Source organism: Clarias gariepinus, chromosome 14 (assembly GCF_024256425.1).
Source record: "Clarias gariepinus isolate MV-2021 ecotype Netherlands chromosome 14, CGAR_prim_01v2, whole genome shotgun sequence".
NCBI classification, from domain to species: domain Eukaryota; kingdom Metazoa; phylum Chordata; class Actinopteri; order Siluriformes; family Clariidae; genus Clarias; species Clarias gariepinus.
Window position 1 is genome coordinate 19,537,586 of NC_071113.1, and position 27,049 is coordinate 19,564,634.

At 38.7% G+C, this 27,049-nt stretch overlaps 1 protein-coding gene across 2 annotated transcripts; it reads right to left on the reverse strand.

Annotated features, from left to right (window-relative positions):
* Positions 1-396: 396 nt before the first annotated feature.
* epc1a (enhancer of polycomb homolog 1 (Drosophila) a) lies at positions 397-25,208 on the reverse strand. Of its 2 annotated transcripts, XM_053511501.1 has the most exons (15): positions 24,934-25,208; positions 21,454-21,546; positions 8,485-8,644; positions 6,944-7,089; positions 6,545-6,751; positions 6,208-6,356; positions 5,555-5,702; positions 5,251-5,409; positions 5,045-5,134; positions 4,757-4,905; positions 4,150-4,517; positions 3,595-3,704; positions 3,350-3,497; positions 2,219-2,546; positions 397-2,101 (listed from the first exon to the last, which is right to left on the reverse strand). In XM_053511501.1, exons 3-15 carry the CDS (start codon positions 8,582-8,584, stop codon positions 2,029-2,031), a joined length of 2,175 nt encoding a protein of 724 aa, XP_053367476.1. In that variant the 5' UTR covers positions 8,585-8,644; positions 21,454-21,546; positions 24,934-25,208; the 3' UTR covers positions 397-2,028. The 2 variants fall into 2 exon arrangements, with proteins under 2 accessions (XP_053367476.1, XP_053367475.1); XM_053511500.1 differs by lacking the exons at positions 21,454-21,546; positions 24,934-25,208 and adding an exon at positions 19,002-19,473.
* Positions 25,209-27,049: the final 1,841 nt, after the last annotated feature.

Here is a 27,049-nt window from a genome sequence, read left to right on the forward strand (position 1 = left end):
TTGTGTTAAACATCTAGACAGTTAAAGATAACAGATACTGGACACTTGCTTTAAGAGACACTTACACTCCATGTACGGTTTCATTCTGCACTCCCTTTACCTTTGTAGGATTTCTCCAAATAATTGACATTCCACCAAAAACACTACAGTCTGTAAGTATCTACCATCAATCTGAGCTGTCGACTTATCACCAGATTTTAAGGATAAGATCTGTGTATGCTCGGCCCATTCCAGAGTGTGATAAAGCAATTACTGAAGAGGAATAAATAAATGAATTTGGTTTGTGGGGGAACATTTGGATTATACAAACTGTAACTGTAAAGATCATTTTGTAGAATATTTTTTTGGGAGGGGGGAAATAAATAAATAATAAAAAACACCACACAAAGATCGCTCATCACATATAATAACCTGGGCTTTATTATCAGATTTCTGTGTGAATGGTCTCATCTTTTCCCCTCTTAATTTTTCAATATGATTTTTTTTTTAATAGTTTAATTCTGTCAGCCACCAGGTTGGACTAGATGGTGGTTCAGTTCAGCCAGTGGATTGAGTATTGGAGATCTGGGCTCTGGACAACATGGGACCACAGAACTGCAGCCTTGCCCGAGAGCCATCCTCTTCATGGAAGAGATGAAGCAGTATATTCCCAAAGGAAGGCACACCTTTTAAACTTGTGGTTTTAGGAAAGTAAATAGTCTGGAGTCTGTTGGAGATTTGAGCTGGATGACTCCTCCCGCTCCTTCTATAGCTTGCGTGCCATTCAGCTGAAATAACGACACGGGCACAGCAAGAATGGACAGTCATCATCATTCACTCATCAGTGAAGGGTACTGATAAGAAGAAGAAAAAAAAAGTCTTCCACCATGCGAAGCACAAAGTCGCTTCACCACAAGAACTGAAACAATATTACACACAAAAAAAAGAAAAGAAAAAAAAAAGATACAAAAATAACTGTCTCTTGTACAAAGAAACTTATGTGGGGGAGGGGAGCTATATTTCAGAGTATGAAAAAAGGAACTGAAATTATACAAAAGCAGCAATAATCATTACTTAAGTCAACAAAACAAAAACAGTGCTTAGTTGAGGTGGAAGCCACAGATTGCTTCCGAGTGAAGACTTCATGACCTGTCTATCACTTTTGGGATTGTTAGTTAAATGGAAGATTCCTTCACACCACCCCACCCACCATCCCCAAACCCTCTGAGAGACAAATCGACAAAGCCCATTCCAAACAAAACCAACATGAAACTCAACACAAAAAGGGGGAATAAACGTTTTAAAAGACAAAAAGACACATAGGGGGGGTGGGGGGTGGTAAGAGTTTCACTCATACGATTTGCAAAAATCCATCAGAAATGTAGAATAAAGAACCTGATGCTGTTCACAAAGTTAAAAAAAAAAAAAAAAAAAAAAAAACATAAAACCGGACACAACACTCACTACCCAAACACCTACAACACAGGAACAAATAAGGGTACAGTGTTCATGGAAAAAGAAAAGTGTAAACACAGCACAATAAATAGGTAAAACAGCAGGTTTCCTCACCATGCACAATGCAATGACTCTGTACTCTCGCCCGAAACACACCTTCTCAACACACAGCTCACTCTCTCAGCATTATTTTTTTTCCACCCCTTCTGCTTTATTTTTTTAATTTTTTTTTCATATTTTTTTTTTTTTTTTTTTAATTTCTGTATTTCCCAAGTGCAAAACATCACAAATGAACAAATCTGGATTCAAGTAACATATATACAAGAATTTGGTGGGGTGGAGGAGGGATTTTTTTTGTTTTTATACAAATATGCAGTTACTGTACATTGAATATTCGCCATATTCATAATTTACATATGAATCTTCTCTAACAATAATGAATATATATTAAAAAGGGGAAAAAAGATGAGATTTGCTGTCAAGGTCTGACAGTTGCTGTGGAAACCGGCTGTCTCTTTGCATTCCCAAAAATGATTGGTGCACAGCACCAAAAGAATGTAGTGGGCAGGGAAAAGATCGCCCAGGCAACGGTTACTACGTCACCTCCATAGCAACTGTGTTTTCCGCTATACTGTTGAGGGCCTGCTTTTCTTGTTCATGATTCTCCCTGAAAGAAAAGGACACAAACGTTTAGTATTTCGAAGCTTGTTTTTTGACTGTGGTGATAAAATTAAATGTAAAATCATATAGTTAATCTAATCACGTGGCGTGCATGTGCACTCACCCAGTGGTGACTTTGGGAAGTTGACAATTGCTAGCAGCGGCTGCGAGTTTTAAGGCAGCAGGCGGCACTCCACTGAGACTTCTGGAGAGATGCCGGGGGTTGATGCTGGCGATCGGGGGCGTGGCAACGCTCAGACGCAGATTGCTGCAGATTGCGTTGGCAGTACTGTTCCCGTGATTACTGAGTGGATTGTGTGTGTTATGGATAGAAGTGGTGGTGGAGTTCGTACTGTTAGAAGCAGGTAAGCTAGCAGGGGTCATAGTTACTGGTGATGGGCTAGTGAGCATAGTAGCAGATGATGTAGAGTGTTGTAAGCCCTTGTAAACTCCTGAAATAAAGTTAACACAAAGTGATAAGGTTATTACAAGTAAAAGGCAGAAAGCATGTGTATGGTTTAATATGAATATGCCCACTAATATCCAGTTCCTGGTTTCATATGAAATCCTATTCATAAACATGTGACAGATTACTCAATTAATACCTTTTTGTATACTGTGCTTCTGAACAAATCTTTAAGATGATCAGAATTAATGTGGATCCAGGTGCTGGTAGCGACAGCAGCAAACACTATATTTGGGTGGTACATTTCATGACTATGACCTCTCCGGGAAGAATTTGGTGCAGTTTGAAATTTATTCTTAATCAGAACAAGTAAACTGCATGACATTACTGCAAAAAGGGAGAGGACTTTTGGTTTTGTTGGTAATTGAATATGATAGCATTGTAAGAAATTAGAAGAGCATTGCACACACTTCTTTTAGCATTCATCATAAGGTTTTTACTCACTACGTACATAGAAAATGCAAAAAACACCAAAGCCTACAAACAGTGGCCATGTCCTGTGCCCTAACCCAATGGATTATACAGAGATGTCACAGAGAGCAAGCTAAAGTTAGGTGAGGTAGTGAAGACGCATGTCAAAGTTCAAATGCTGCTACACACAAATGCTGATTGTTGTTTTATTAAATGGTGACTAAACATAACATTTAAAAAAATGTCATGCCTTGTCAAAAACTTTACATTTTATCATTTTCCATAACTTTTCCATATCTTGAAACCGCGATTTCTGAACTGCCACAATTCTTAACGTCATACACACACTTAATTACATGTCTGGCCATTGTTTTTCACCTGAGGCCTGAAGGATGCCATTGACTCCACTTCCTACAACACCATCCTCTTTGACTTTTAGGGTCAACAGCTGTTCAGAGGTGACGAGAGCAGAGGCTGCAAACTGGGCACTGGCTGAGTCCAACGTCTTGGATGAGGAGACGAGAGACTAGAGGAAATTGAGGATGGGGAGAAGTTATACCATAAAAATCAACGCAATGTCCGTCTTATATTGGTCTGAATACCTCACTCACTTGCACACACACCTGTGTGTTGTTTGAAACGTCACTGGCCTGCTGCTGGATCTGCGCCAGCTGTTGTTTCTGCATGAGAGCCAGCTGTTCCTGATGCTCTTGGAACTGTTCTGCTGTGAATACTGGCAAACAAACACAATAAACAAACATAGAACATAATTATTACCATCAATGTATTTATCCATCATGTCTGTATCCACCCTATTCTTATAACTGCTACCAAAATGCTTTAATTAATAACTTTCTTTTGTGTACCAGAAATACATTAATATGTAGTAGTATTTAAGGTAGCACACATCATGACGTCGCTATGCTGTACTAAACAACCACTGCACAATTTATTTAAGAAAACCACCACACTGATGCTGTGTTCTTTTAAAGCCTAAACCTAATTAACACAGATTAACAGCTGACTAACATCTACTGGCTCAGTTTTATGATGTAGACCAGGGGTTTTCAAATGCAGTTACTGTTTTAGTAAGCTGATTTAAAATATAAAGGATGTGAAGAGCAACAACTGGAACAAGTGTGGAGCCCGAGTACAAAAGTATGTGTAATCAAACTCACCCTGTGAAGAATTTATAGCAGCAGATCCTCTGTTTGGTGTGTTGACGCCTGATCCTAATGCCGTGGTTGAGGAGCGATTGAAGCCTCTGGAACCGCAGTGGGACAAGCTACTCCTTGCGTCCGACAGGCTTTTTAGTGTCCGTGGTTTAAAGTGTCTCCAGCGGCAGGTCTTAATGTTTTGTAAGATTTGCCTCAGGTCTGGTGAGGAAGTAGAAGTCTGTGATGACGAGGTGGGGAAAGAGGTACTGCTATAAGAGGAGCTCTCTGGGAGAGGAGGACAAGCTGGAGCTGCCAAACCTCGTTCTGTATGGGAATCTAGACTGTGGAAAACGCTGTCGAGATCCGAGTGAGCACGGTCCAGGAGCACTCTGTACGTCAGACATTACACATCAAACAGAAACACTTAGTTAGTAAATGGTTCTGGCCCCATCCTCAACTAGGAAAATAAAAAAAACTGTTTCTAGTTTGCACTAAAGAAACTGTGACTATTATGTTTAACAACATTTGTGACAATACATAAGATTTGGCAAAAGAACAGCAACAACCACCATTTTACCTATAAAGGGTCCTGTGGTGTAAATGCACCAAATGTTTTAGAGACACTTGCCTGCCACCTCGTCCCATCCGCCGCCGTGCCAAGCCCAGACAGCGCCGTGGTGCTGAAAGGCTGGTGAGAGAATATCGGAATCGGGGATCACATGACCCGCCCTCATCCTCACTACACCATGGCCAGCCTCCCCTCTGATCCAAACGAGCCTGTAGAGAATCAGAAAGAAAAAGACAAGAAAAGTTAAAACATCAATGTATAGAATAAACCAAGTTTATATTAAACGCTTGATGAATAGTTAAGAAACTTGTGTAACAATTAAAAGAGGCAAAGAAGAATGGGACGTACAGAGTGGTAATGACAGCCTGCTTTTCTTCTAAAAGCAAAAGCTCCATCAGGGTCATTCTCCTCCTCAGCCTCTGACGACCCAGAATGCATCTGCGAAAATAAATAAATCAGTATAAACAATTTAAACTGTTGCAAATGTGTGTTCAAAAGGTAACAAAATAATAATAAATAAAAAAAAAACCATGCACATTTCCGCATGTTTATACCTGTGAAAAATGATCTTCATCTGAACTGGGAAAGTCATACTGGTTGAGGTCTTTGAGGTTGAAAAGGTGGGAACCCGACTGTTGGGGAGTGGAGAATGGCTGGATCTTGGGCTTCTTCTCATATTTCCTTTTTGTCCGGACCACCTCAGTCTTCTCAGGCTAAATCATTGAATCAGTCAGTCAATAAATGCCAGGAAATTCTCATTTTGTTTATTCTGAACTACGCAATTATAACTTATGGACACACTGCAATATGCATTACACAGTCTAGGATTGACTGGTCTATAAAAAGATAAACACTCACCTTAGCCCTATAGTCCTTGAGCTCAACATGGTCCTGGTGGCGGTACTGGCTGCTGCTAGGTAGAGGAATGATGGGAATCTTATAAATTGGCTTGGCCATGGCCAGTGCCTCAGCCATAACATCAGCACCAAAGTCAGGCATGCTGTTCCTAAGGATACACATCAAAAAGCTTGTCTCAACTCATTTAAAAGACAAACGTCTTACCTTTTTATCATCAAACAATGCAGTTAAATCACTATGTTAAGTTTATGACTGGTAAAAATACTTGGATTAGGAAACCTCAAGAGGTAACTAAAGGCGACCTACTATGCAACTCCACATTACAGCAGAAGCTGTAAATATTAAGTTATTTTGCTGATTCTACATTGAGTTAGAACAATGCAATTCCCGAAAACAGTAGCTTGTATTGCATTTATTGCATGAATCAGTCTTTGGATTAATCATTTTAAGGACAGGTCAGAATGCACCAGAGGATGCGAGAAATATTTAAGCCAATTGCCTCGGAAAAATAGGCGGGAGAATGGCAATGTGTCATTTTTCATGGAACATCATTACATGTTACATAGCACTTGTGCAAAATGGGTAGCAATTAATTTGCATTTAAAACAGTCTGGAACTAGTATGTAATGCTATGTTGTATTTTGGCATGATACCTCTTCTCCACAATCTCAAGTGTGAGGTGCAGCAGCTCTCTTTTGCTCTTTTCTCGTTTCTTAATCATCTCCAGAATAGTGACGGCCCTGCTCAGGTCTCTTCTCAGTTTCAGCATCTTTTCATACGATGCTTCGTCATTCTTACGGTTCTGTCAGAATAGAAAAAGTTCTTTTTAATTAACGCTCTGCAAATTTTCTTTATAAAGTTAAAACCTCTTCATGGAACCTTGAAACGTAGAATAAACTATTTAGAAAAATAATAGTAGTAGTAATATGTTTTTCACATACACAGCAAAATACAGAACAAAGCTGCAAGATGCCATCTCAAGACACTCACCTTCCTGGTCTGCATTTTCTCGGTCCTGCGCCTAAAGGCAACATAAGGGTCACTAGTGCTGGAGCAATCTCTCTTCTCCTGCTTGACTACTGGTGTGAGTGATCCAGTTTTACACGTTTTCCTCTTCCTGCTCCAGTACTCGAACACCTCCCTGATCAACTCATCATCCTCCTTAAGCAAGAGCTTCGCTTCCTGCAGAGTTACCAGCTAAACGCCAATGACATGGGACAAAGATTTATTTAAGTTTTACTACAAAAAGCACCCACAAAAATCTAGTGTTATGTTCAATTTCGTCTTTTCTGATTGTAGGTATTAACCAGACTCATTTTAAAGAAATGAATAAAAATATCATGATCTTGACAATAATAAAGTTATTAATATGACAAAAAATATTAATACCTGTTGGCCACTGCCTTTCTCTAGCCGGTCAATCATCTGCTCAAACTGTAGCACCCCCACCTCCATTTTTTTCTTCAGCCTGTTCACAAACGCCTCATCCTCAGAGTCCAGATCATAATCTGGTTGCTCTGCATCCAGACTGAAAGCTGAGCAATGGATTGATACAGCCCGATTAATATTATTAACCAATAACAGTAATACTAATACACGAGTTAAAACAAAAGCATTAAATCTGCATTCAGTAACTTCCAACTAAAACAGGGCATTTTTCCCGAATGTTTATTTTGGAAGCCTTGGGCAAATTATGACGAGGACAAAAAACACAAACTTGAGCATTCGCAGCATGTCTCGAGGGACTCAACAAACACACTGAACTAAGAAAAGTACAGGAGCTCCCAGAATTAGAATACATTTTAATTACAGCATCGATAAGTATACTAAATTTGGCATGGTGCACACAGATTTTTAAATTTCCTCACTTGAACATCCTTGTACTCATGCACCTTTTTAATCATCTCTTTGGGCTGTGTGTATCCCCTTCAACAGCAGCATAGTAATGTGTACACACAATCTGACATCAGGGTAACAAATCAGACAACTACCCGAGGTACACAAGCTCAACTAATTTTTTAACGCTTTTCACTATATAACATTCTCTTATAAAGCATGAACCTAATGCTAACTCAGATATGCACCTGATTCAGAATGTTTGTATTTACTTTAGACAAATTAGTAAACTGTAGACAGGTCTGCACTCGGTTTGCTTCTTAATGAAAAGAAAACTATCTGCAGTAAACCCACACACATTTGCACATGTTAAAAAAATATTTATTTAAACTGACACTTTTTCTGATGCATGCATTTACACAAGTTTGACCAAAAAATAAATAAATAAGTAACTTTCATAGGAAGCACACAAAAATGCATTCAAATGCTTCTCAGGAAATGCAGACAACTTCATATGTGGCAGGTACCCCAAAGATTTTCAAGTAATTTAAACTAAACATATGTGGAAAACGTCAACATCAATCGGAACACACATACTTAACAGCTTTGTTAAAGGTAAATAAGAAAATCATGGTCTCTAAAGAAGATATTACCTCAGATCCTTTCACATCCTGTCCCACAACAACTGATAACATTAGCAGAGCACCTTAAATATTTCACTTTCCAGTTAGTTAAAAAACTGCTTGCAAATTAGGAAACCTAGGCAGTGTGAAAATATACCCTACTGACACTCTTGGGGCACAGATGGACAAATAATGATTACTACAGGACATACACTCCTCACACAAAGCCTTTGTAATTACTTTACTATAACAATGACACCCCACAAAGAAATCCCTTAAAGTGAGGGCTTTAAAGGCAAGAGGCAGATGGCGTCCACCCAACGCTCTGAGGTGGTTTGCAACATGAACAACCTTCACTTGCACATACACGTACAAAGTTGCTCCTGCATTCATAAGCAGCTTTATTGCTGGACTAACTGCCCGTCTGCTTAATTAACATTCATCTTAAGCTCCAAATGCTTGCCAACTCACGCTGTATGTGAATGAGCTGCTTTGGCATCTTGAAATCGCCGGGATACAGCGATTCGTAGTAGGAGATGTTGCTCTCTGCTTCGGGCACGGGAATCACCATGTTGTCCCTCTTCTCCCCGTACACCTGCTGTGCCGAGATGGCCCGCTGGAGATGGTGCTCCTACAACACACACACAAATCAGGACAAACTGTTTCAGTATGCGGGGTGGACATTTATTATCATTTTACATGAGAATTGCAATTTTCTTGGACGACTCAGTTTTTAAAAGTCTGAGCTGTCCGATTTATTATGTTTTCCCCCCACTTACAACTATTAAAAACAAAAACTTGCTGTTGATTAACCTTCCACCAAAAAACTAAAAACAACGACAACAACAAAAGCATGACGTATTAAACACACTCATAAAACATATTAAGCAATTTTTTACATTTCCTCCAAAACGTCAAAAGGTTACAAAATAATCTCTCATTCAGAGTCTCTCACTTAACTCCTAAAATAAAAACTGCTCGTTGCTTTAGGTTACTGAAAAGGGAAAACTCTAATTTAATTTGCAAATAAAGCTCAACTGAAAATCAGTGTACAGCTACTATCCAAGAGGGTTGAAGCCTATCAAGTGCGTCCTCCAAAACATGACCCCAGCATCTTTTCGAAATGCCTACATATGATTAGGGGCAGGTGCATCCTAAGCGATGGGTGGCTGCAGTGAGATTCAAATTCACAAACGCATTTTAGTTGCAATACTCAGACGATAGAGGGGCGATCTGCATGGAATCGGCTACACTTAAGAATGATCTGCTCACTGCCCGTTCAATCAGTGCACTTTTAAGGGAAATTTACACCATGACTGCCTGCAGCATTACACTCATTCATGAAGTTACTTTTAATGTACTGTAAGGCGGGCTCAATATTAGGCAGGTTGCCATAGTGTCATGGCTGATTGTGTGCCCATTTAATGTGTGCGCACAGAGAGAGAGAAATTGTTTGCACCATGTGCTAAACATGGTACTGTAAATATTTTTGCACAACTTGGTAAACTCTTCTGTCTCAAAAGAGCAAATGGGACACAATGTCTTTCATGACATGAAATGCTGCAGCAACTCGAGTTAACCCAGTGTATTGTTCTACAATCCATGTTTGTTCCCTGGTTCTGTTTACAGAGTAACGTCAAGCATTACAAACAACAAGCATTTATCAACATACATTGATTTGTAAGAACTAAAACTAATAAGAAAATGTACATCCCTCATTTGAAATGGCTGTCTAGAACATGGCTAACAACATATAAACATGGGGGAAGAATCAATTATATTAATGTCTTGATTCGATATGTTTCTTATTTTGTTACAATTTTAATACATTAAACCTTCCAAAAAAAAAAAAAGTCATGACAAGTTTCACTAATCAGCTTCACGACTAAATTGAACTCGAGCAATCAAATGTGGCCCGTTACAGTAATTCTAATTAAAAAACCAAGGGCAGCATTTAAACAATAAAAACTAACTGATCAAATACAAGAGTTTAACTCTAACTTATTTAACTAGAAATTAAATATATATATAAAAAAAGTCAAGTTTTTAACTGAGCAGCATGTCTTTATTTCTAAAGAAACTTGGCAAATATTTCACAACTATCACAGGGGATGCCAATGTGCGATGTAATGCTGCAATGTAGTTTTGACTACCACACGGTACAAGGATTTTAAAAACATTTTTCCACCTTTAAATGCATGTTTAGTTTATTTGTGAGCACGTGTGCCAAACGTCCTCTAAAGCACACGTTTCAAGAATAATTAGTGCACGCAGTGTTTTGAGACTGGTGTAAATGTGTAATGAATAGGTTTAAGACTAATTTGCTGTCAGAGTTTGAAGTATGTTGTAAAAACTGTTTTCTGTTGTGTCACTTGGAAGCTTGTGCATTCAGCAAAGAATGAGTTATATCCAATGTAATTGATCATGGCTGAACACTGGCTGATTGAACGATGCATCTCTACTACAAATGTTATAAATTATTTAAAAATTGATTTTGGACTCAATATGGCGATACAAAACAATTGTGACTCAATTTCCTCCTGATCTCTATGTTCTCATGTTTTTAAAAACATTCAGTAATGTAGCATCTGACAGTTCCATTCAACTAATATTTCAGTTAAATGAAACTTTATATCCACCAAGAAGTTGTTTTTATGTTGAGATTGGTGCAGGACTTGCGACTGGACAAAACTGAAATGCCATGCTGTACACAAAATGGATTTGCTAAACTAGTTTAAAATAAAGAAGAAAAAAAAAGTGTATCTATTTCAAAACAGAGCCTAAACTGAAAATGCTGTATTATTTTTCAACACAGACCATCCAACTGGTACTTCTGTCTCTCTACCACACATGCACGTAAGCAACCTGACTCATGACTCATCTTTTTGCAGCAAAATTTTGGTACGTAAACAATTAGCAGAGTCTTGGGTCAGATAGTCTTCTGCACTAGATGTAACTAAAGCCAAATTATCTATGGCAACCCGCTGTTTCAGATTTTAAAACAGCAGGATGAGCATGGCATTTCTGTAGTCCAGCATGTAACAGGCTGATAGAAACTCATCAGCTCCTTAACATCAACTTGGGGCACAGCTTGAGGGGGAGGGGGAAAAACAAAAAATGCTTTTACTTTTTGGTTACTAAACCTTTAATTTGGCAAAATATAGAACATATAAAAACTTTGCACAATTTAAAAGCAGATGCACTGGATTGGCTTGCTGGGTCCACATCATGGTCTCCTCTAAGCAAGCTTTTGACAATATGATTGGAGGGCCATGGGGTCTGTGATGATTTTTAAGAGCTTCATCACTAACAATATGATCACCTGCATAGAATTGAGTAGGAGAGCTACTGAAGCTCAAATTAAGGAAAAGGTTAATGCTGGTGGTGATAAAAAGGTCTAATTAGCCATAGACCATAACATTATGACCACCTGCCTAATAGTGAGTTGGTTTTTGTTTACAGGGAAGGGGTGTCAAAATTGTGGCTCCATTTCGCCATCCTTTATCATTTAAAATGTACACAGCGGTCTAAATTGACCATGCAATGAAACGTATGCAACCCCTGAATGCGTGAATAACATTCGATAGCAGAAAGTTACTTCGCTGGAAGAGGAACAAACATCAGCCGTCTTCCTCTCATCACGCAAGTTCACATAATGTTATTCAACTTCCTTCAATATCTTCACCACCGGATTACCCCTTCTACAATATTAATAAGGATGCCGCTCTGACTGGGATTATAGCAGGTAATGTTGAAAGAAAAGAAAAAAAAAAGAAAAAAGCTTGCCAACTCATATGTGGTTATTAAATTTAACATTAACGTAATGGGTGTGCTGCTAGTGACTTTAACAGGAACCCCTCATGCAGAGTCCAAAATCAAACACCCACCAAGCACCAAAGGCGTGTTGATTTTTTATTTGATGAGGAAATCTCATGAGGCTCTCTGATACATGGTGGGTAAAAGTCTGTATTAAAATGATCCGATAAATATGTCTTTATTTTTGTGAAACTCCAGCATCTTTCCCCGGCACCTCTGCTGTCTGCAGTTCAGGGCATCTGATGCACAAACATACGCTGACAAACACATGCACGCATTAGAAAGTTCCCCACCACGCCAATTCTGTTTGCTCTACCTGAATGAGACTAGCTAGTGTTAGCCTTATGCTTACTAAGTAGCTACCAGAAAATGTGGCGATATTTACAAAGAGTCAGCCAACCTTTGAAACAAAATGTGTTTGTGACCAAAAAAATAAATAAATAAATTTGTTGGCCATAAAAAAAAATAAAATAAAAAAAAAAAAGATTGTGAATTTCTCAACTTTCGCAAAATTAATTCCAGACTGTGCCCGCATGTAACTGTAGATAATGTTTGAAATGTAGTTTTTAGCTTATGGACAGAGAGAACTAGAGAAACCAAAATCTCAACTGTATTCAATCAAAAGTTCAATACAGCAGTGGTCTTATAATATAAAGCTTCCCAATTCGTTTCTAGATTTTATTCATTTTATATCTTGACAGACTGTTGCACACAAAAGGGCAGAAAAAAAAAAAAACTGTTTGCTGAATGCGCTCAGTTTTTTGTAAGCTAAAATTCTTTCAACAACTAATAACAGTTGCTTCCATGCGGGATGAACCTGAGCTGCAAAGTTTCTCCAGTATTTTTACCAATATTCTGAAAGGTTGGATCTGGCAAGTTAGTGTAATTAATAGTTTAATTAATTAACAGGTGAAAGCAGTCTTAAACACTTAAAGTGAGAATAAAACATTAGCCTCGGCTAACTAACTGACCCGTGGGGGGGGGGGAATTACAAATAACGTAAAACAAAGGAAACAAGCCATGTAGGGTCTAAAAACCCTTGTTTCACATTCCAAGTAGTACCCTCGGTTAAATGTTTATTAGAACAGCTGTGAAATGGCATGATGCTACAATTAGACGTCCCAGTGCTGCTGCGATATACTACATCAGCACTCATGGAATGTCTCTTGTCCAATCAAATTACAAAAGTGCAACACAGATATGATGAGAACACTAATGTTTACTCATCAGCCTGTTTCATCTCTGCTGAATTAGGAAGGTCTGCGACTAAAGGTGGGCACTGAGAGCTGACTAAAGCAGCCATGGCTGTCTATTTACTCTGGCTCAGCACTGTGTCTGGGAACTAAGGAAAAGCAGGTCAACTCCAACTGGAACAGTTCCAGCACCTCTTGCCCCAGTCTCCATAATGACAAAGCATCTCAGTTACTCCAAAATAAACATACATTCAAGATGCTGTTCAACCGCTGGCTCAAGTCAAAAGAAGGATTGTCTTATGACTCAGTCCTACAGAGGAAATAATTAAAGCCCAAGCGTAGCTAAACACTGGACAAATATTAACAGGCTTTGTGCAGGCTTATGATAACAGGTTTACATCACAATTTTTTAAAACAAATAAAATTAAGAGTAATGTACAAGGGAGTTCATCTAGAACAAGCCAATCTGAGTAACAATAATAAATATGATTAAAATAGCCATAATCAGTCAGTCAGTCCATGAAGGAGATGCAAGAACCAAATTGTGTTAGATGATGCATAAGTAAATTCTGTCCCATATTTTTAACAGGTTCTCAAAACATGTAAGACAGATGGCCTTTATGCATGGTATTTCATATAACTCAAGACAGCTATTTTTGAAACAATTACATTTTACATTACACCGAAATCTACAATATTAATAAGGATGGTGCTCTGCCTGGGATTTAAGTAGGTATCGTTTAGAGAACAAACGTTTGCCAACTTGTACATGGTTATTTATTAAATTTAACATTAATGCAAACGGTGCATTCTTGCATCTTCTCCGTGGACTGACGAGACATAGTTAGGGTACTTGACCACAGAGAGTAAAACATTACATCGAATACACGTGTATGAAAAAAGAAAGAAAGAAAAAGGTCTGTAGTCTAGGGGTGGGCGATATAACCAAAATCTTTCACGGAAGAAAAATTTTTTACCTCGATAACGCTATTTATCACAATATAGCAATTTGTATCTGAAAATGCATAAATAAAAATTCAAACAAAAAGAAACTGTTTTACATAATGTAATTTTATTTAAACTGTGAATTGCAGAGGTTTGCCGCATTTTTTTTTTTTTTTTTACTTCGGCCATATTCGTTTGGATGCTTGTATTTCAGATGATAAAAAAGGTTTGACGCGTTTCCACCACTTGTTAAAACGGTGCACTTGCAAATCACCTTCATTTCACTTTTCTTATACCCAAACCAATTCAACACAGACGGTGCACCTTTTTTCTTTACAATCTCGGGGTTGTTGGTTTTGACAAGTAAGCAAACTCACTGCTGCACGGTCTTCTTCCATTGTCAAAGTGTTTGTGAAACCAAACCACATCAAAAGTGGGACGAAACCGTGGCACCCAATTGAACCAAATATCTGCGCGGCCCAGTGGATAGCGCAGCGCGACTATCTGAATAGCGCAGAGATGATCTGGTTTATTCACACAGCCCGCTGGATCGCGCAGCGTGGACTAAGTTGAGCAGCGCTGCTCGAATCACAAATCTGCGCGACCCACAAATCTGCGCGACCCACTGGATTTATTTAAAAACAACTTATTTAAAATGTCAGGACTGTTTAATATTGTTTCCGCCTTGCCATGCCTGGTTTGTACGAGAACATCCCAGCGGGGTGAAATGTATTTTGATGGTCGGAGCGGTCTATTTCTATCAGCGTCGCGCAGGTTTGTGATTCGAGCAGCGCCGCGCGATCCACCGGGTCTGGATATTTGGTCTGCCCACGCCGGCTCAATCGGGTGCCACAGTTTTATCCGACTTTAGATGTGTTAGGCTTCCCATAGAAGTGAATGTGTATTGCGTGGTTACGTAACGTGCAACGCCACATGCTCTCAACCGCGATTAAGACGATAGACCAAAATCTCCATCGGTTGACAAATTTCTATTGGTTAACCGTGTCTACCAGTATATCGCCCACCCCTAGTATGTACTGTAGTTTTATATTTTAACCAACGTAAAAGAATTTCAAGCTCTTATCCACTGACTTACCACAGCAAAGTGCTGTAACTCCTAAAAATCTAACATTACATACTACTTCCTCTGAACAAAGTTATTTACCCTTTCCTTTGACAAGCTGACATAAGTCTCAGGGCTCGCAGAAAGTGTCTTAAATCAACTTAGTGCACTAAAATAACCCCAAGTTCATGCATTTCTCATGGCTCTAAATCCCTTTATTTCACTCAGTCTACAAATGCATTATTTGTATGTATGTATATTTTATTATATATATTAATAAATAAGCCATGCCCCAAGAGAGAGCAACAGTGCTGAGCCACAGGGCAGGGAATAGGTTCTTATGAGGTCACATCACAAGGAAAAAAAAATTAATTGGTAAATCTAAGACCCATCCAATACAAAAATAGAAAAAGTAGAAAAAGCGGGGAAAGTTTCCCCATTTTATTTGTTTGTACATGCACTCTGGAGACCCACCTGAAAATGACAAAGTGAATTTTGCATAATATGTGCACTTCAAGCTTCACCTCAGTGCATAAAAACTGCTTAAAATGATGGGCAGAGAAAACCAGTAGACTGAATTCAGTGTGTCTGCACATTAAAAAAAAGTTAAAAAAAAAAACTATCAAGCAGACACTCCCACCAGCAAAAACTAGCTTTTACTTCATCATTAACCAGAAGAGAGAAACTTTAACATTAATTTATTAATTAACTGTCATCACTACTTCTAAGAACACTGTTTTCCCTGAGTGAATACACTTAGTAGCTCGTACATGCAGAAGCACAGCAGTTTGAAGACTACTCTGCATCATTTTGAGATCCCAATAAGTTACATTGATGACCAACAGTAAGCAATGTGCAGTGGATCTAAATGTTAGTGACTCCAGCAAAAAAACGTACATCACAATAGCACCAATACTGAAAAACGTATATTCCCTATGTGACTAATATGCATATTTTTTAAATACATCTTTTCAATTTGATCCTAGCATAAGCAATCAAAGGGAAATAAGAAAAGCTTTTTCAGATGCATCACCTTATGGGCAACACTTATAGTTTTACTATACAAGCCTTGTGGGCAGCACTTATAAAATAAAGCTGTGCATTACAGTATAGTGAAACTATAATGCAGGCCTAAATAGATCACAAAACTACTCATCTCATCTTTATTGTGCTCTTTTAATTCTGAATGTTTTAAATATAGATGCACAGACTAATTGTCCTGGATAATGCAGATTTCTGATGTGTGCATGTGTCCTATAATAGATGGCATACAAAAACACTTAAAAAAAATTCACCTGTATGCCTATAATAAAAATGGACTATTCAATAACTTTTCTCCAAAATTTTACGAGATTACAGAGCTTTTTTCGTACAAATAAAGTTTACCGAAAAAGAAAATCCACCAGAGTGGGTGAAAACCATCATGTGCTTCCTCTGAGGCTTCCATCTATAAATAAAAATAAATAAATGCTGCTAGGATTGAAGTGAGCATGCACCCCTGCCCCCTGAGAGTTTCCAGCTACACATGGCAATAGCAGGATTTTACCTCATGACCTCTGATAGAACATGTGTTTCTATTGTAAAACTTAGGTACGCAAGTGATCGCCACAGAATCGGTTGGATCCAATCACACTGAAAACTAGATAATTCAGAACAATCAGCATATTTCTAGTTTCTAATCAAATGAAAAGCTGACATTTACTCAGGCAATCCTCATTTTTGAGAGACTTAATTAAATCTAATGAACATTGTGCATCACTGCTTGTGCATCTACAAAAATTAAAATGTAAACAAGGCCACTAGCCATGCAAATGACACTCAGTGTCATGGGCTTTAACTCCATGGTTTTGTGAGATTTTGCACTCATGGAGCAACCCGTCCATGGTGGTGATAAAGTCTTTAAGTGCAGTGCAAAGTAGGGGGAATATAACCCCTTGAATATGTAACATACACATTACTACCATTACACTTCTGTCACAAGCAGATGCAGCAATGTTGCATTGAAACAATCAGTAATAAGGCTGGATTCTGAATCTTACGCCACCGTCTGTGACAGCACAACTCTGTTCTTAGTAGTGTGCACACACTGAACTTCAAGGAAACGGCATTGTCATGCTCTGAACCAGGGAATTAAAACTGTGAGCTGGACAGCAAAAGTTCTAATTTCTTATTCTCTCATACACACACACAAACATTATGCAATGTATAAAATAGTCCGATACAACTTTTTTTGTACGTTACTAGCCCACTTCCCTAAATCAAGCAAAGGTCTATTTTGTACTGTCACAAGCTCAACCTGTCTACTGCTTGATGGATGTATGTATGTGACCAAGAGCTGTAACAAACACACAAATGTATAAAATAAATTTTCACAGGTGCTTTAAATTTAATTTAATTGTATTCACTTCACATTCCTGTAGTGCATCACTGTTTTGGTGTGTATGTGACCTCACTGGCCCAGGTTAACAATGCAACCAAAACATGGCCAAAGACAAACAAATTTTCTCATGAACAGAAACACTTGTAGCTCTGACGCACATGAGCTGGACATCAGTGACCGTTCCCTTGGGGATCTGATCCAAGTGGGCAAGTGCACGGTGTTTTCAATAAAACTTATTAAAAAAGGAATAAATAAAATGAGTTTTAAAACAAGAATTGAGTTTACTCGTGTTTTATAACTTTGACCAGCTGGACGCACTCATGCCGCTTTCTCATAATGGACCAGAATGTTAGAATGAGACTCTAAAAGCGTCTGTTCCGGTTTGTGAAACATGATGGCAGCATCCTTTAATACACATTCTACCTTGCGTTCACATGCAAGGTCTATGTGGGCAGTAAACAACACATTGATGACATCAAAATATACAAGTGGATCTCTATCCAGGTTTCAGGTCAGTAAAGGCCCAACTGGCCAAGATGCGCTGGGTCCACATCTGTACACTCTTATGTTCGACAAAGTCAGTCCCCCTCACAGTGACTAAACACCACTGAGACTAAACACAGTGCGAGTGTTTCACCAGAAGCAGGAAGGAATGACCAACAGCATGACAGCAAAAGTGTTTAAAACTGTCTGGGACAGCACCTGTTTCAGTGATGTTGAGGGAGGACGACTGGTTTAAATACAAAGTTTACTAAAGAAATTGTTGTTCAGTTTATACATGTCTGTAGTGTCGATTTACATGAGACAAAGTTGAGAAGTTCAAAATATAATCCCAGATCAACATTCAAGAACTCACAGGATGCATTAAGGGAAACACAAACACCTCCCGTGTTAGCTGTGATTGTGTTGTTTACCTTTTTTTTATGCAAAACAATTTTTAAAAAACGCCACAATTAATTACTTACTGTTCTGTGAACAGACCGTTAACTGTCAACAGAAAGAACGTCTAAATGCAAATTTCCCCCATTACATCAAGGATAAAAGACAAAACAAAAATCCAAAATGTATCGAAAGCATTTTTCATACACTCAATGAGTTGGAAACGAGTGCGTGTTACACTCCTCACATCCCCAGACCTGCGCTAAACCCTGCTGCCCTGATTTGAATTCAGTACTTGTGTGAAAGCGCAGTGTTCCATGTGGATGTGCTGTGGGTGTGGGAGCTCAGTTCCGCCCTCTGCTGTTTGCTCTCTGGCGTTACAGCGACAACGAGCTTCAACGACCGAACTATAACAAAATGGCTGCTCAACCACGGTCACGTGACTCCTTTGTGTTTTGCAAGCCGATTGTCAGTCAAACGCAACCATAGAACACACATATTTTGCCAAAAATCATAAGAAAATGACTTTATGTTCTTGCACAGACTGGAAAATTCACCGCGGGGTACATAAACAATACGATTTACCGCGGAGAAAAAAAACAAGCGGCGGCCATTTTGTGAGAAGCTGCGCAGGCGATACTGAGGCGCTCCTTTTATTGTTTAAATACAAAAATTGTGCGTTAAAATCACCCATGGCGTCTTTTAAACCTACCGATTCTTCCTCCTTTTCCATCCCCGTCGGCATCTGCGGCACAGCTCGGTTGATAGAGGCATATTCGTGCAGGTCTGGTAAATCCTCGCAGCGGAAGACGGGTAGGGGCTTGGTAGCGTCCAGCGCCCGCGCCCGAAACGACAATTTACTCATTTTTATATTGAAAGACGCAACATAAACATATAATGTCCTTTCAGATTCCCAAATGACACCGTTAGACCTCTCATTGAGGAATCTGGGTCGATATTCGGAGTCAGTCTTCGGATTGGTTTGAAAAATGTGCGTCCAGCGAGAAGAACGGAGCCGAAAAGGCCCGGGGCTCGGTCGCTCTCTCTCGGTGTGATTTTGCCGTAGCGCCGCTCTGTCTCCCTGGTTCAGTGCGCCATGGCCAACATGGCGGACATTAAAAACTCTTTAGCTGTGGGTTTGTTTCCTGCGGCCCGACCCCCTCCTCCTGCGCCGCGCGTTCACGCGTCACTCATTCCCGCGCACTTCAACACGCGTGCGCGCCCCCGCGCTGGGGGAAGGGGTGCAACGCACAAATAAAAACGGCTTTTGTGTGTTGTGGTATTTTTGTTTGTATTTGTTATCCATCTGTCAAAACGTAATTATACTGCAAATTTTACAGAACATCTGTTAAAAATACAAACATTAATAAAGAATTGTATTAAAAATAATCGATGAATTATTAAAATTATCGTCGCTATTATTATTGTTGTTAGTAGTAATAGTAGATTAGCTAATTATGTTACTAAATGACAAAATACTTTTATATACAAATAATAATTATATATATATATATATAAAAATGTATAATCCTAAAATATAGCAACATATGCCCAGAGATAATCAAGGCACATTAACTTCTTGTTGCAGTGCAATTTACACGGTCATTCTCTAGGGGTGGGGGGGAAACGAAACAAAAACAAACCCAAGACTGGGGAAACAGTCAGTCAAATAATTGCGGCTTAATAAATGATTCCGCACAGGTAGTCTTTAACACTAAAACTGGTAAACCCGTCGCCCTCTACTGGTCATGACTTGTAACGCTCCAGTGTGTGTATACAGTACACAGTGCCTTATACTGGATACAAGGTCAGGGATGGGGGCCTGGAGCCTATTCCATGAGACTAAAGCCATGAGGCAGGGTCTCCCCTGGACAGGGGGCCAATCCATCGCAGAAAACATGCACACATGCACTCATTCACACTCACTGACTGGGGTCAATTTGGGAGTGCCAATTGGCCTAATCTGCATGTCTTTGAGAGGTGGGAGGAAACCAGAGGATCCAACGGAAACACAAAGCACGGGGAGAACATGCAAACAGACCTGAAGTGGGAATCGATAGAAATCGAACCCCGACCCTGGATGTGCAGAGCAATAGGGTTACTCACAAAGCAACCATGCCACCTAGTATGTATAACTATCCCTTAAAATCTCAGTCATGTAAGCCAGACATGTCAAGCAGCCTGACATCATTACAGAGAAATTTCTCTTTTAAATGTTTTTGAGCAAGGGTCACCTTTCGAACCAAGCACAGGAGGTCAAAATCACAGCACATGACTTCCTATGACATGTCAATTCTTAAAAAACACAAAAAAACTCTTATCTGCTGTTATAGGTTACTTTATGTCAAACAGAAAAATCATTCGCAAGGTATTGCGAAGGTGTGAGCCGAAATTGCCGGCAAAATCTTGAATGACCAATATTGGCTGATGCGAGCCATCCCTTGTGGTGTGAATTTAGGCTACTACTTTCAGGGCGTAGATGAATTCTGCCACCATGCAGAACATGTTTGAAGGGTCATTTATTACTGTTGCTATCAGTTTGTTTAATGACAAGTTGTAATTATAAAATTGTATTCATATTTATATGTCTTGTGTTTGATTACTGCAGCTGGCTCTAAACCAAATTGCCCCTCTGGGGATAATAAAGTTACCCTTGAAAAAGCACACTTACTATTTCACTTAGTGAAATAAAAACTCTTATTAAAAGAGAATTTGTCTCAAAAAAAAAAAAAAAACATTACAATACATTACTACATTATTTAGAACATTTGTTGCTACTGTATTTCTAATAATTGTTATATAATCTTGTATGCAGCATAAATAAACATCGGAACAAAAACACTTGTTTGACTTTTTGCCCATCAAAGTATGGTGTGGCCTTCTGTATGAACTATTGCAGCACCACAAAGTCCAAGGTTACAATTTTCAGAACAGATAGTCTTGATATACAATATTTAGTCTCTTTTCTTGTTTGTATACATGATATATTTTGTGGGTAAGCAATTAAAACACATTTTATGCAACAAATATATATTATGATAAAACTAAACTGTATCTGCTGTTAGGCTTTGTTTCAACTGCCATTGTTGAAAGAAATAATGCATTTTTGGGACACCTTCAATTTATCTTAGACCATACAAAGACCCATTAAAAAAAATCCTCACCTTTAGGGTCCTGTAATTTCAGCATACTGAAGATGAAGGGAAGCGCATGCAGAATAATATCCATTTTATGCATTAATGTAGATGTTCGAGGACCTACAAAGGCAATGAAAAAGTGGATTAGATGCATGATCTGCACAGTGACCTTAACATTAGAAGCAATAAATGTAAAGAAAACATCGCAAGACAATTAATCTCAAAGATTTGATTCCTTGCACATTTCAAGATAAATTAATATCAGACTTGTAGTGTTCTCAACAGATTACATAGACCAGCACAATTACTAAAATGACTGCAGAACTAATAGCACATTAGTATTTTTTTTATTAGTTACATTTTATGAAGCCAGAATGTCAAGTTATTAGGGTTAAAAAATATGACAACAAAACATGAGTGAACATCCTCCAAGTGTGGCAGTGCCATAATTTAAGCCAGGCATTGTATTAAACCCTATCTATGTTGGCTTCCACCCTGACTAGATTTCCACCAGTGGTGATGAAAAGCATCTCACAGTAAGACCATGCTACCACTACCATTCTTTTCTGCGGTTTTCTTAGGCCAGTAAGATGTGTTGGGCTTCCGCTCAACATAAAGCTATATACCAAAGTCCAAATATTACATTTTTGGTCTTATCAGAGCAAAGAAACTCTCTATATGACCTCCATGCAAATTCATACAGCATTTCCTGGAAGAGCTGTACTTGTACTGTGATCTTGTGATACTTCAACTACACATTGGCAGAATATTCTTGAAGATTTATGTGACTAAACTAGTTTAGGGATTACTGAGATTACTTACACAATCTTTTAAGCATATATTCATTTGACCAGAATTAAAAAAAATAAAAAATAAATTATATACAGTGTAAAAAACACAATCTTTAGTTATATTTAAATGATGTTCATTTCCATTTATGGAAATTTTTAGTTGTACACTATAAAATTTTGAACAGTTCAGAGGGGTACACTGCATTCTATTTCTGTTTCTAGTTAAACCACTTGTTTAAAATTCACCAAATTAATTTCAGGACTTATGTGAGCATTTAATTCATTACAAAAGGCTTTAAGTGATTTCTCTTCCAAAAGATAACAGATGGGCCTTGAGCTCTCAGACCGGATGTCAACATCTTAATTATTTATTTTTTTTTACCTGAAATAAGTAGGACTTTTAATAAAAACAACATTTATAAGCTATCTCTGGTAGTTCTCTTTAACTAGGCCAAGTTTCTAAGCAACAGAAACAACAGGATGGTGACCACGACAGAGAGACCACAACAGAGAGACTTCAGTGTTGACTGTTTTATTTATTTCCATCTTACATTTAAAGCCTGTACTTTTTTTTCCATAAATTGTCATATAATCTGCTTGAGTACAAAGTTTGACCCTGTCACATACGAGCCACTACAATTTTTATGTATTAAAGGTGGACTAAAATTACATATTTAAGCTGCAGAAGTTATAAAAAAAAAAAGTAAACATTACATGTAGTGACAAAAGATATTCAATCTCACCATTGATTGAATTTTACATCAATTCTGATTAATAGACGATTTTTGGATTTGAACAACATGGATTTTCTCCTCCATGTTGCAAACTGCATGGGGTGGAGTCATGTGACTACACATGCGGTAGTTTTTTTTAGGGAACAGTACAAGAGCACAGACTGAATAAAAAAAATAAGAAGAATTGACAAGGACAATATTACATCAATTAGAGGTTCTGGATGCCAGTTTTGGTTAATTTTCAATTAACTGTCCAGCTCTATCTATCTACTGTATACTACATTTAAGAGAGGGAGAAAGAGAGAGCTTTTCATATACAAGTGATTTTTGAGGGATTCTTTTCTGACTGACTAAAGAGTTTGTGTTTTAGAGGGTTTCACAGTTTAAGCACATTACATCTTACAAATAATTTAGGGATACTTACAGTTAAAAATACTATTTCTTGTTTGCTAGGCTTGTCCTTCCTACCCCTCCCATTGTCTTCCCTCACAATAACAATAAAAAAAATCTTGGAAAAAACACACCCAGTGAGATTTAAGCTCTAAGGAAACTTCGAAAGAGTCCTGATCAGAAAATCTTCAGCATACCCCAGACTGTGTGGCTCAGAAACCCAAAGGCCACCTTCACCCTTCCCCCAATGCAACTGCACCAGAGTAAACTGGGGCAGAACTAAGATGTGTGTGTAGGGCGAGGATCAGAGATTAGAACCCAAAGGACATGGCCTTAAGCCAGGGCTACACTCTGCAGTGTAGAGAAACGATGGAATAACCAACTAGGGACTCGATCATAACGATGTTGCACTATGACGTGTTTAACACAGTTGAAACCTGCTGAAATGTGGGAATGACTAAACAATCCGAGTAGCAGCAGCTCTAGTCCCGCCTGTCTGTAATTCGCTACTGTAATTACATAATGCCATGGCGGTCTGACTAAAGAGGGGGCGATCCCGTTACACTGAATCAACTCAACAAGGAAATCAAGCTCACTAAACAATTCGACAGAAATAATAAGGCTCGACCAGCGACGACGAAAAATGTCGACGATTTTCCTAGTGGAACGATCATGACCGGTGCTGCATTTGTATGTCATGATTGAAGCAAAAAAAAAAAAAAAAAAAAAAAGAAATTACGGCGTCGCCAACTGGTCACTTTTAACCATAATAAGACAACGATTGAGGCCCTATCGCAAACGAAGCCATATACACAGCCACGTTTAAAGACGTCGAAAAGAGAGCAAATCAACTTTAGCGAGACAGACACAATGCTGAAACAGCGTGGCGAAGACACGGCGAACTACTGGCGCGTGCATCCTCCTGACGCCGAACACGGAGGAAGTTGAACGCGCGTGCCAAGATGTTTGCAAATGACATTACCGGAAATATATAAAGTGAATAAACTGCTCAAAAACACAGCTCAAAGTTTAAAATAGCCACCCACGTCCTGTAATACAGTCGACGACACATTAAACTACACTCCAGACATCCATATGAGCGATTTTGCGGATATAAGAATGACCTATTTACCCATTTAACACGTTAATGTGTTACACTGTCGAGTATAAAAAAAAAAAAAAAAAAAAACACAATTAAAACCCATATACAGTCGAGGTAAAAATTGTGTCCAGAAAAGGCTAGCAAAAATATTAAACCATAAGAACAGACTTGGTGTTCAGGTGTTTGTTTATAACAGTGAAAAATAGATAGATTTGAGGTACAGACTGGTCACTTTTTGCTTGTTAGACATTTAAGGAGAAATGGAAGGTTAGAGCGACACCATGGACCTGCCAAGACATTCCTATCGGGGTTAGCCACCTAGCTAATGTTTAGCTCATTCTAGCGACGTTTTGCTAAATTCCTCAGGCACGACGAACAAAAAAAAAACCTTACGGCATATATTTAAACGTGAATGAGGAAAATGCTATATTTTATTTTTTAGAACAACACCAACAAAAAGACTTATGTTCACAAAAAAAGAGCAACTTACCCGTTTTAACCACTAGGGTGGACGGTGACAATTCTGTTGTAACGTTAACGTTACATGACAAGCAACGGCTGCAGAGTTCAGACCGAGAGCTCCGACACAACAAACCCTCTGCAGCAAATTCATTACTCCCGTTTCCTTATCCATCACAAGTCCCGGTAATCGTTTATCAGGTAGACTACAAATCCACACCAGTTTGGCTCGACCAAAAAGTAGCTCAACACCGTTTTACTGATCAGTTCAGCTGAGAGACTCGTCGTCAGTCATAGGGTTAACAACTTCTCTCTGAGCGATTAGACGCCACCTGATTGGTCGCACACTCTCACCAATCACCTGTAGAGAGCAACAGCACCCGGACTGCAAGTGGCGTTTTTTCCCCAACCACATTCAGACAAGTCCCGCCTCCTGCAAAATGATTAGCTACTAGCTTTTAACTGACTGTCATACACCCATATCTATTGGTCTGACTGATTGTCAGTATAACGTCCGTGCTCAGGAGCCGGAGTCTGTCGGAATGTGGTTGGGAAGCAAACAAAACAAACCAACAAGCTACCAGACAACCACAAGGAAATAACAATGTGTGGCTGTAGTGTACATTTACTAAGCCACAAAGCAAGCAATAAATAAATAAATAAATGAACAAATATAACGTAGAAATGCTTACATATCGACTTAATTTTATCATGTGAATCATCAGGCTAATACAGACAGACCATAATAAGCACACACTTTCAACTCATTCCCAACTCAACCTGAGGCTGCCTACTTCACCAGCCATGCAATGCTCGTAATTCTTTACTAATTCCAGTCTTATTAATCAAAAGGACTTTAAACTTATATAAACATCTGCACTGGAATGGACATGATACAAAAATTATTTTAACAATCTAAAAATAAAACTAGTACTGTATATAAAAAGCTGTGTATATTTAGTTTCATTTAACACATTTTATTCTTGGTCAGAAATCTTAAATATGAACTCTAGAGAGTGGTTTCACAAGTCTAAAGAAAACTGGTGTATTTGCAGAACTGCAAGTGTGTGTCTCTGTGTGTGTATGTGTGTTAGGTGTCACATTTAGAACCCCTTTCAAAAGCTTTTTAGTTGTGTATATGTAGAATGCTAGTAGAATGTTAGAATAAAGATTTTTTAAATGTAAAATCCTATCATTGAGTTTCCCTGTTAAAAGAGTTTCAAGTAGTAATCTAATTTTTGGAACTATCCAAAGATCCCTTTTTTATTTTTATTTTTAAATATGCTGAAAACTGGAATCAAATATCATTTAAATGTAAAAACAAAAATGTAAAAGTGATGTGTATGAGTGGTACAGTATTTTACTCGTTAGAAATGTCGCCTTGCACATCCAGGGTCCAGGCTAAAATTTGAGCCCTCAGTCTCCTGTGATAGGCCCCAGGCCCCCCTCCCTCCCTATATACAGGATAAAGTGGTGAACACAGTGAGAGAGTGAGTGATGTGTAAAGTACACATATCCAGGTAGGTCTAATACAGAGTAATGGAATGTAACAAGCAATATGTATCTGTTTATGTATCCTCTATGTATTTACTCACTCACTCACTCATCTTCTATACAGCTTTATCCTGTATTTAGGGGCGCTGGGACCTGGAGCCTATCCCAGGAGGCTTAGGGCACGAAGCAGTGTACACCCTGGACAGGGTGCCAATCCATCGCAAGGCACACACACTCCATGCACACATACACATACTACAGGAAATTTGGGAACGCCAATTAGCCTTACCTGCATATCTTTGAACTGTGGGAGGAAACCAGAGTAGGGGGAGGAAACCAACCAAGCACAGGAAGAACATGCAAACTCCATGCACACAGAGACGGGAATCGAGCCTGGCCGAGAATCAAACCTGGACCCTGGAGGTGCAAGGCGACAGTGCTAACCACTACACCACTGTGCTGCCCCTCTATGTACTGATGCAAACAAATAGTTGAACATTTTACATATAAATAATCTAAAGATATTCATCCTTAGTTTTTCACAACTCTTCACATTTCATATTACAATACTTTTCTTTTGGCAAGTCAATTAGAGCAATTGCTTTGCTTACATCGGATGTGCCTTTGAATTAAATCACTTAGAAACAAAGTTA